The sequence below is a fragment of the Muscardinus avellanarius genome, assembly GCF_963383645.1.
Source record: "Muscardinus avellanarius genome assembly, chromosome: 3".
Taxonomy (NCBI): domain Eukaryota; kingdom Metazoa; phylum Chordata; class Mammalia; order Rodentia; family Gliridae; genus Muscardinus; species Muscardinus avellanarius.
The window spans coordinates 137,034,637-137,047,014 of NC_137788.1; the positions used below are offsets into that span (position 1 = coordinate 137,034,637).

Consider the following 12,378-nt stretch of genomic DNA (forward strand, 5'->3'; position numbering starts at 1 on the left):
CCAGATCACAATTTTTAAAATGATGCTTATAAATCAAAAACAATTTATATAATGATATGTTAGTAAACAACTTATATTCTAACATCCTGGATTTAAAAAAGAAACATTAAGCTGGGTATAGTGGTGCACACTTGTAATCCCAGCATTTGGGAGGGAGAGACAGGAAGATCTGGGTTCGCAGACAGCCTCAACTACTTAGTGAGGCTCATTGCAACTCAGTGAGAACTGTTTTAAAATACAGAATAAAAAATAGGGCTGAGTGTCGCCCAGAGGTAGAATGCCCTTGTTTCATTCCCAGTACTACAAAAAAAAAAAAAAAAAGAAAAAAAAACCAGGAGAAGCATTAAGCCGGGCATGGTGGCATGACATTCCCATAATCCGAGTTCTTGGAAGGTGAAAATAGGATCACAGGTTTGAGGACTGCTTTGGCAAATAGTGAAACACTCATCAACCTAGCAAGAAGCTGTTTAAAATAATATTATTATTAATAATAGTAATAATAATAACACTGGGTATAGCATGAAGTAGAATGCCCTGGGTTCAATCCCTAGTACCAAATAAAAAAACATTTTAAAAAATGACATATGCAAATATAATTAAGATAGATAAGAAAATTTCTAATTAACAGTGAACACTGCTTCAATGATAGAAGCATATAAATGAAGCTGGGCATGGTGGCACACACTTGTAATCCTGATACTTGGGAGGCTGAGACAAGAGGATCCAGGTTTTTGGCAGCTTCGGCTACTTAGTGAGGCCCTCAGCAACTTAGTGAGGCCCTATTTCAAAATAAAGAATAAAAAATAGGGTTGGGGTGCAGCTCAGAGTTAAGAATGCCCCAGGGTTCCATCCCTAGTACCACAAAAATTAAAAAGGCAGCGTGCAAATGAGTAAAACTATGTAAAGTGCTATTATCCACCAGATTTTCAGCTTATTTTCATAAATATCAATAAATCAATAGAACTTTACAGATGATTTGGGAAAACAGAAGAGGTGATTAGACAGTATTTTAAGAACAGTGATTCTGCAAATTATTTGATTAATTTACTACATTTACTCTAGAATCCAAAAAAGGAGCTGAATTTCTATGTAAACAAAACTAAAATACACACACACACACACACACACACACACACACACACACTCTATAATCCCAGCCGAGCATGGCGGAGCACACTTGTAATCCCAGCATTTGGGAGGCTGAGACCAGAGGATTGTGGTTCACGGACGGCTTCAGCAACTTAGTGAGGCCCTCTGCAACTCAGTGAGACCCGGTTTCAAAATAAAGAAGGAAAAAAAAAAATAGGGCTGGGGGTGTAGCTCAGAGGTAGAATACCCCTGGGTTCCATCCCTAGAACTGCAAAAAAAAAAAAAATATCTATAATCTTATCTAGTTCGATCATGATGACAGCAATATGAAATTTGAATAGAAATAAATGGCATTATATTGACAATGACTATATTCTGGGCAGATTCAAGGCAGATTTGATTTATGCAATCAATTTTTTGCTTGCATTCTCCTTACAATGAAAATAATGAATTATACATTGGAAAATCCTACCCAGAGACATATAAATGAATAACAAAGAGACAGCTGATTTTTTTTCCCCATTTCTGGTATTTCATTCTAAAATGATCGTTAAAATCCAACACCCATTTTTGCTAAAAGCACTGCAGAGAATCAGATTAGAAGGAACATACCTCAATATCATAAAGGCAACATACAAAAGGCCCACAGCCGACATCATATTAAATGGGGAAAAATTTCGAGAGATATCCCTAAAAACAGGAATAAGACAACGATGTCCATTATCACCACTTCTTCTCAATATAGAACTTATAGAGCAATAAAAAGAAGGAAATCAGAAGAGCACAAATAAAAAGACCCTAAAACTATCCCTATATACAGAGGACATGCTAATATACTTAGAATACCCAACAAGCTCAACCAAAAGGCTTACAGAACTACTCAACAAATTCAGCAGTATGTCTGGATATAAAATCAATCTTAAAAATCAGAAGCTTTCCTGTATGCCAACCATAAATCCACTGAAAAATCCATAAATCCACTTCTACTCAAGATATTGCACAAAAAATAAAATACTTAGAAATAAACCTAACCAAGGAGGTAAAAGACCACTACGAATAAATTTATAAAACATTGAAAAAAGAAATCAAAGAAGACCTTAGGATATGAAAAGATTTCTCATGCTCTGAGGTAGGCAGAATAAACATCAGCAAAATGACCATTCTTCCAAAAGTGATCTACAAATTCAATGCAATACCCATCAAATTACCATGATCATTACTTACAGACATAGAAAAATCAGTTCTTAAATTCATTCAGAACAGAATAAAACCTAGAATAGCCAAAGTAGTTCTCAGAAACAAGAACCACTGCAGGAGGCATCACAATACCTGACACTTCAAACTATACTACAAAGCCATAGTTATAAAAAAAAACATAGTACTAGCATAAAAACAGATGCATAGACCAATGGAGCAGAATAGAAGACTCAGAAACAAATCTGCACAGTTATAGCCCATTGATTTTTGCTAAAGGGGCCAAAAACATATAATGAAAAAAATGGCGTTGGCCTCTTCAACAAACAGTGTTGGCAAAACTGGTAAACCATATGCAGAAAAACAGATATAAACTACACTTTCTCACCCTACACAAGAATAAATTCAAGATGGATCAATGATTTAGAAATCAGACCAGAGACCATGCAGCCCCTTGAAGAGGGCACTTCAACACACAGGCACAGGTAAAAACTTCTCAACAAGACCCCAAAGGCACAAGAAATTAAAAGGAGGATCAATATGTGGGACTGGATTCAACTAAGACGCTTCTGTGCAGCAAAGGAAATTATCAAGAACCTCAACATGAATGGAAGAAAATTTTTACCAACTACTTCTCTGATAGAGGACTAATATCAAGAATATACAGAGAACTAAAGAAATTCACCACTGAGTAAATAACCCAATCCAAAAACGAGCAAGTGAGCCAGGCGTGGTGGCACACGCCTGTAATCAAAGTAATTGAGTGAGACAGGAGGATCCCAGCTTCATGGCTAGCCTCAGCTACTTAGTGAGGCCCTTCCAAACTTACTGAGAACCTGTTTCAAAATAAAGAATAAAAAATAAGGCTGGAGGTATACCTCGGAGGTAGAATGCCCCTGGGTTCAATCCCTAGTATCACACGGAGGAGGGGCAAGTGAAATAAACACTTCACAAAAAGAAAAGCAATCCAAATGGCCAATATTCAACATCATTAGCACTCAAAGGGATGAAAATCAAAACTACCCTGAAATATCACCTAATTCTACTTAGAATGGCAATCATTAACAACACAAATAACAAATGCTGGAGAGGGTGTGGAGAAGTGGGAACTACAAATTAGTGCAACCACTTTGGAAAATAGTATGGAGGATCCTCAAAAGAATGGAAGAAGCCAGGCATGGTGGTGCACGCTTGTAATCCCAGCATTTGGGAGGCTGACACCGGAAGATCACGGTTTGCGGACAGCCTCAGCTACTTAGTGAAGCCTTCCGCAACATAGTGAGACCCTGTTTCAAAATAAAGAATAAAAAATTGGGCAGGGGGTGTAGCTCGGAGGTCGAATACCTCTGGGTTCCATCCCCAGACCTGCAAAAAAAAAAAAAGAATGGAGGAGAACCTACCATATGATCCAGCAATACCACTTCTGGGTATCTACCCAAAAGAACAGAAACCAAACCACCAGACTAATGCATGTGAATTTTTGTTTATAGCCACACATTTTACAATTGCCAAAATATGGAACCAGCCAAGATATCCATCAACAGAATGAATTACAAAACTATAGGAGATGTACACAATGAAATTTTACTCAGAATTAAAGAGGAACAAAATTATGTCATTTGCAGAGAAATGGATGGAACAGGAGAACATTAGGCTAAGTGAGATTAGTTACAAAAAGTAAAATATCAGATGCTCTCTAATATGTGGAAGCTAGGGAGGAAACTGGTCATAGAAGGAACTCTAGATGAAGAAAGAGAAACCACAGATGAGCAAATAACTAAGGTCACCTAACTAAGCAAATAACTTAGTTAGGTGACCTAACTAAGGGTGATGGAAAGAGGAACAGGGAAGCACCCTAACACACATGATGTATATTCACAAACATATCAAAGTCGATCACTAAGCCAAACATTAGAAGGAGAGAGCAGCCATAAGAGTGGGAAGTGGAGAAGGGCTAAATGAGTGATGTATGCATGTATGCCTCTACCATCTTGTACTCCATTAAGATGTATGACTATAGTGCACCAATAAAAAAAAAATGACCATTGAAATATGGCTCCTTAGTCACATGAATCATATACCATTCAGTTATCCTGCAAATCATGTTGACCTTTCAATGACAATATGAGAGAATATGATTATTATTTGATATAATTAAAATAGGAAAAAACCTGAAACTGGGCACTGATGCTGGGAGGTTTCTTTTTCTTGTGCAAGTGAAGAAGAGACTTAGTAATACGATCCTGTAGGGTCAGTCTTGTCAGATGCTTCAAAGAGTTGACCTCCAGCAAATTCTGAAAAGAAGAAAAAAATTAATTCTTCACATAAATTAACCTAATAAAAACAAAATCTTAAGCCAGTATTCATCATTTTCTATGTAATCATTTATCCTATTTTATGACTGTGATAAAAATGGAAAATTGATATTTAATATCTATTCTACCATCTCTGCATAAATAATATAGATTGTGGTAGGCAAATTATAGCCCCTGTACCAAATTCTGCCCATTTTTTTTTATATGGTTTATGTGGATGAAAAAATCAAAAGAATGTTTTATTGAAATGCAGACATACATACTTAGTTTATACATTACTTATAGCTGTTACTTAGTTCATAGTTCTTTAAAGAAAAACCTGATTAGTCCCTTTAACAGATAATGAGGATAATATAATAATAATAGATAAGCACTAACTAGAAACATAAAAATTAAATTTCAAATCTGATCAAAACCTGGATCAATGATAAGTGAAAAGACTTCATTATGTAAAGTGGCATTACTAAAAAAATTACATTCACATATGGGAGCTTTAAAAACAACTAGAAAATGGTCTTATCACAAATAATGATATACCCAAACCATTTCATAATAGCCACTCTTGTTCTAAAAATGAATTCAACTTCGTGTACATATCCCTATCATGGCATGAAATAAATTATTTGTTGTCTTTTTTTTTTTTTTTTAAACAGTCTCTCTCTAAGGTGGCCTTAAACCTGTGATCCGTGTGTCTCAGCCTCCCAAGTGCTGGAATTATAGATGTACACTACCATGCCTGGTTCTTGGCTTTTATTTATAAAGATTATTTCTTGCATGAGTAATTAAAAATAACTGTAGTAAAGCACTAAAAAAATATTTCATAGTACTCACCTTTGGAAGAGTAGGCTTGGATTTGAAGTTTTTATTTCTCCTATAGAGATAAATCATTCATTAGAAAAAGCAAAAGGTGAATGACTTCAAGGTCTCTGAACAACAGATTACATACTCATTTCTAAGAATGTAGGTCTTCTATATAAAAATTTTATATGATTCAATCAAGCAAATACTTTTAAGAAGGAAAGGTAATCAAGGAAAAGAGGTAAGAGATACATGCTTTGTAATAAAGATACATATATAAGCAGATTTAAGGCTGATGATTAGTAACACAATGTGGTACATTATAAGCTACAGTTTCTTTTTTTTATGAAATAAGGGCTCTACTTTCTAAACATCAAAAATTAATTTCTGACCAGGCGTGACAGTGCACTCTAGTAATTTCAGCACTTGGGAGGCTGAGACAGGAGGATCACACAGGTTCAAAGCCAGCCTCAGTTACTGAGTGAGGCTCAGCAACTTAGTGAGACCCTGGTTCCAAATAAAGTATAGAATAGGTCTAGGAGTGTAGCCGGGGGGTAGAAAGACCCTGGGTTCCACTGCCAGTATCACAGACGCAAAAAAAAAAAAAAAAAAAAAAAAAAAAAAAAATTATTTCTGCTTTTCAAGACTTAAATTAGATGCCTAAATTTGTACTTTTTAGCAAAATATAATCTTTCATCTTTGGAATCTAAAAATTTTTCTAGTTGGGTATAGTAGTAGATGCCCATAATCTCAGTACTTAGAAGGCTGAGACAGGAGGATCACAGTTTCAAAGCCAGCCCCAGCAACTTATAAGACCCTATTTCAAAATAAATAAAAAAGGGCTGGGGTATCGTTTGAACATAGAATACCCCTGGGCTCTATCCAGTAATAACAAAGTATTCTTTTTCATTATTCACAATTCATTATCATACTTATTATCTTTTGGGGGGTAGGAAGAATTGATCCCAGGGGCATTCTATCTCCAAACTAGAATCCTGGTCCTTTTTAATTTTCTATTTTTGAAAAAGAGCCATGCTAAGTTGCTAAGGCTGGTCACAAAACTACAATCCTCCTGGTTCAGCCTTCCAAGTACTGGGATGTACAGGCATGTGCCACCAGGCCTGGTTATATTTTATTTTATATTCAACATTTTTTATAGCCTCAAAAGCTCAGTGTTTATGAATAAGTGCTGAGAAGTTCAAAAGACCTATGCTAGAATCTAAGGTCTACTACTTACTAAGCTACAATTTTAATTTCTCTAAGCCTTGGTTTTATTATGTTTTAAGGACAATAATACCATTTATCTTTGAGAGTTAAATTAGCTACTATATGTTTCTGAAATAGAGCAAAGCCCACATAAATTAATTCTATTAATACTATTAGTAATGATTTGGAGATTAAGGAATCCATCAGTCATACCATTACCAAAGGAAGAAAAAGGAATCTAAAAATTCTTCTAGTACATTATGCATGGTTTTATCTATGTCCTCAAACCAGTTTTATGATCAGATAATAAAGAATGGTGGGCCTAAATAAGTGTTATATACACTTAATATTCACCACATACTTATAAAGTATTTCCTCTCCAACTAACACTTTCAGAATTAAAGAAAAATAATGTAATGACTGAAATACTAAAAGAGTTTTCTTTCTCTAGAAGTAAAATCTGTCAAAGAGCAATAAAGGATCATCACCATAATGAATATATTCAACCATGATTTTCTCTTGGTGACATGGAAAGCTAAAATAGCAAAAATACCAGTGTTATACTGATAAGATTCATAGTTCTATATACTGACTAAAGACTTTCAAGTCTTCTATCAAATTTATACCCATGAAAATGATACTTCACCATCTCTCCTCATAAATTCAGCTACACATTATGAACCAGTATAAGAAAAAAATCTACACGACTCATCAATACTGACGTGAGAATTCCATGGGCTCTTTCTAGTAGTTTACTGCTAGCTGAATTAGCAAATATCCCATCTTTATCAAGCAAGGATGTGTTACTTGATAGTCTGCTCTGGCGAATTCCAGTTCTGACATTCCAAGAAATGTCAAATGTATCCCTAGGAAAAAAAAAAGTGTAAAATTTACTTTAGTTAATGAAGATATCTCTAAAACTCTCTATATTGCTTTAATAAAATAAACTATTAAATACAAAGGTTGAAGTCTAGAAAAATGGCAGCAAAAAATGATTTTATCAGAATGATTCCCAATCAGTTGGAACTAACCTTTTTCTCAATCAGAACAAAATTTATGTGGTTTCTGGCACATTCACATACAAATGTGTACAAAGATGAGTAGAATACATAGCTGACATCTTTAAGTATATCGTTATCATTCAATAATTAGTAAAAATACAATATTATAGTGGCTTTTCTCTTTCTCAAATTTTAGAACTTCCAAATTCTACTATAGGAATTTACAATTCTTTTTTTTTTTGTGTGTGTGTGGGGGGGGGGGCGGTCTGGGGATGGAACCCAGGGACATTCGACCTCCGAGCTACACCCCCTGCCCTATTTCTTATTCTTTATTTTGAAACAGGGTCTACTAAGTTGCAGAGGGCCTCACTAAGTAGCTGAGGCTGTCCGTGAACCGCGATCCTCCAGTCTCAGCCTCCCAAATGCTGGGATTACAAACATGCGCCACCACGCCGAGCTAAAAATTTACAATTCTAATATACCATCCCATTCTATGGAATATCTAATTTCCTACTGGGATAGCTCAGTCACACACTACTACTAATAATAATATTCCTCCTCTCCTCTTCTTTCCTCTCCTCCTCCTCCTTGCATGCCCACCAAAGTAACTAAGCTCCTGCTATAGACTGAACACTATTGTAGGCATTGGAGATATATGAACAAAACACAAAGTTACCAGTGATTAATATAATAATGTTCATGGAGGACTTTTCAAGGTAAATATGGCAGATTTAGCACATATTTGAATTTTTTCCAAAATTCTATAAACATATTATTAATATAAATTTTAAGCAACTAACAGTTAAGGACAAAGAGAATACAATAATAAATAATAGCAATCTATCTCTGTACTATGGAAATAGATTGCTTTCCTAAGCTTTGACTGTAACTATGCAAGAGATGAAAGAGAAAGTCCATGAACTGGGCAACACTGTATACTAGTGAGGACAGTAATACTATACAGAAGTTATGGACAATGTTGAAAATAGACTTGGTCCTCTTATACAACTAGAATGCTATTAGTTGGGATTGTTGATCAATTTGGGTGGGTCATGTAAATTCCTGGAATATATCAGTATCTTTCCTTTTGGGGCTGGTCAGACTCTCCACAAAAAAATAATTCTAACTTTCTGGAGTATATAATATCAGCTGTTAGCATTCCAGTTGAGTAAGAGTATTTAAGTGTCTTAATCTTAAGAAGAGTTAACCAATGCTCACTGAACATCTGAGGAAAGCTATCATGAAATGCAAAACTCAAGACAATCAAGACATAAATAATCTGAAGGAAGAAAATTCCACACAAGAAAAACAAACTGTGTTTTTTATTTTTTATTTATTTTTAATTTTTTAATTGAAAGTAAATGTTATACATTTAATCTGTATTTGGTGCCCTCCCCCTCCCCTCGTTTTCCCTTCCCCTCTCCCAACACTTAATACCCAGGCTAACCTTGCTATATTCATACTTTTATACCTATCTGAAAGTAGCCCCTCATCAATCAATTTGAGCCTCCTTACTCTCTTAGTTTTCCATTCAAACTTTGCTGAGATTTCCCTTCCATTATCTGGAGTCCCTCTGGTATCCCCAATGCTCACTTGTTTGGGCATTTTAGAAGAAACATATGTCTGTTCTCTTTCTGTGTTTGAAGTGAGGGCGATCTGGCTGGCTAGGCAGGTGTCCCCTTCCTCCCTCACCGCTCCATGTGCGTCCCTCCCGAAGCTGCGTGCTTGGTCGAAGAGGACGACCTTCCCCGAATAGAGGAGAACCGGTCTTCGGTCAAGGGTATACGAGTAGCTGCGCTCCTCTGCTAGAATCTCCAAACAAACTGTGTTTTTTAGTATGTGTGTATATGTATATACACCTTCCTTTCCAGAAAACCAGTATTTGGTGCCATATGTAAGCCTGGTTAAATATGTCTTCCAAAAGCTATCGAATAAGATATTTGCAACTGGTTTTAAAGTAAAACCATCAAACCAACAACAGGGTATTGAAAAAAACCTTTGAAGCTTATTGTGCTGGCCTGCCCAGATGTCTGCATTATTCTCATTACTGAAAATGTGTAGCACAGAACTGTGCTAAGAGTAATTTGCTTACAAGAAGAAATTAAAACTCTATGTTTGGTTTTCATATACAACAGCTCTATTGAAATAACATGCATATGAATTTTAAGTTGCAAAGGTGATCTGAAGAGTTAATTTTTCATGTGCATATTTTGTTGAATGTTTTGGTTCAAGAATAAATGTTTAAAACTTTTTAAAGACTTCAGTTCTTAATGTAACTGTACCCTTCTCCATGAAAAAATCATAACCAGCATGGATGCAGTTGACCTCTCAGTAGTATCCAGCACCACTTGCAGAGGGCTGCTTTATCATATTGTACTTGGGTATAGGATTCTACTGTTCTTGGGTATATTGCATGGGCTGCATTACCTACATCACTGTACAATAACAACTAGAAAAGGCAGTATACTTCACTGCTGTTTGTCTAAAAATATCACTTCTATGTTATAATGGAAGGTTTTTTGTGATGTATGAAACTTGTGCTTTATATGCAAATTAGTATAGATATATTAGTGTTGTAGTAGTGCCTGTTTTCATCTGTAAATAAGTATGTATACAAGATACTACTTCTGATTTATTACAGCGTTCAGTCCTAGTTTTTACTTTTATTCTTAAAGCATTTGGTTTTGTTTTCAATTTTATGTACCTTAGTTCTGAGTTAGATCTGCAGATGTGTACAGATAGTTCATATTTCTGTACTGCACATAATCATGATTTTCAGCATTGATGCTATATTGTATTATGTAAATAATAAAAGCCATGTACAGAAGGGTAAAAAATAAAATGCCGGCCGGGTGTGGTGGCACACACTTGTAATCCCAGCACTTGGGAGGTGGAAACAGGAGGATTACGCAGGTTCCAAGTCAGCCTAACTGGCTTAAGAGACCCTGTTTCCAAATTTAAAAAAATAGATAAAATAGGTCTGGGAGTGTAGCCTGGAAGTAGAAGGGTTTCCAGGAACCCCAGTAACACACACAAAAAAAACCAAATAAATAATAATAATAAAATAAAAAGCCATCATTAATATTCTTAGAAGATAAAGGTTCATTTATAAAATAAGACCATGATGCTATAAAAATAAACATTGAGAAAGCAAACTTTATAACAAAAATCCCACAATAATAGAAATAAAAATGAAATAGGATATATTCATTTACTGGTTTTATTTTTTATTTTATTTTATTTTATTTATTTGTTTATTTATTTTTAAATTTATTTATTTTTGGTGGTACTGGGGTTCCTGGAAGCCCTTCTACCTCCGGGCTACACTCCCAGACCTATTTTTACATTTTCATTTTGGAAACAGGGTCTCCTAAGCCAGCGCGCGCGACTAGCTTCGAACCTGCGCGATCCTCCTGTCTCTGCCTCCCAAGCGCAGGGATTACAAGCGTGCGCCACCACGCCCGGCTACTGGTTTTAAAAATAACTATTTAGCACCAAATACATGTCAATTATTTTTCAAGAACTGGGCATGAGGCTACAAAACAAAACTAAAATCCTTATACTATTAAGTGGCTTATGTTTAAGTAGGAGGAAATAAACAATAAGCATGTAAGAAAATACGCAAGAAAATACGCTTATATAAAACTAGATGTCAACCACTAAGCCAAGCATGGGAAGGAGGGATGGGGAGGGAACGGGGTGGGGATCGGGTAGGGGCTAACTGGGCGATGTGTGCATGTATGTCTACAAAAGTATTTTCTTTATACCATTATGATGTATGAATACATTGCACCAATAGAAAATAAAATTAAAAAAAGAAAAAGAAAAAAAAGAAAATACGCTTATAATTGTATCTACTTAAAGAGTCTAAAGAAAGAGAATAGATTAAAACACACTACCCGTGTGTGTGTGTGTGTGTGTGTGTGTGTGTGTGTGTGTGTGTGTGTTACTAGGGATTAAACCCAGGGGCATTCTACATCCAAACTCCACCCCAGCCCAGTTTTATTTTTTATTTTGAAACAAGGTCTCACACTAGGTTGCTAAGGCTGGTCTTGAACCTGTGATCCTCCTGTCTTAGCCTTCCAAATACTAGCATTACAAGTGTGAGCCACCACACTCAGCTCAAGACTATGCTAAAAAATAAGGTAGTTATGGAAGGTTTCACTTATAAGCTTCTATTTAAAGAGATGAGAAGAAGATAAAAAGCAAATCATGCAATTGTCTGTAAGAAAAATATTCCAGGTGGAGAGAAGAGCAAAAACAAAGCCCCAAAGATGGGTATGGTGCTTGTGAATCTGAGATACATTAAGTAAACCAGCAAGGCTGCAGTGGAATAAGCAGGGAAAGGATGATAGGAGAACAGGTCAGATAGGGGAAGGGAGACCATGTATAACTATTTTTCAGGTAGTGTAAGGATGTTTGGCTTTTATTAAGAGTGAGATGGGGGCTGTAGCTCAAAGGTAGCATGGATTTCTAATTAATCAGGATTTCTAATTAGCATGGTCAATTCTTCAAGAATAGGTCTTTCTCATTCCACAAACATGTGGACATTAATTACTACAAAAGCACTAAAGCATGGTACCATAACTCATAAAAATATGTATTCTTTTTCCTAAATGCCCTGAGATTGGCATAGCAGGATGACAGGACAGCATTTAATTATAAAACCTACCACATATTTGTACAGTGTACATAATTCATCATGAATGTTTAATAATAAATTCTAATGATACAAATTCCTGTTTCCTTCTTGATAAGTATGCAATGGCATTTTT

The 12,378-nt window shown here is 35.5% G+C and overlaps 1 protein-coding gene across 2 annotated transcripts in view; it reads right to left on the reverse strand.

The window, feature by feature from the left end:
- Window positions 1–12,378, reverse strand: part of MYO9A (myosin IXA) — a gene marked incomplete at both ends in the record, with an annotated part of 187,408 nt that overhangs the window by 88,866 nt on the left and 86,164 nt on the right. For both annotated transcript variants that reach the window (XM_080693311.1, XM_080693312.1), the window contains 3 exons: window positions 4,455–4,577; window positions 5,430–5,469; window positions 7,325–7,468. In XM_080693311.1, the coding sequence (XP_080549437.1) occupies window positions 4,455–4,577; window positions 5,430–5,469; window positions 7,325–7,468 (307 nt within the window). The remainder of the gene's footprint in view (window positions 1–4,454; window positions 4,578–5,429; window positions 5,470–7,324; window positions 7,469–12,378) is intronic.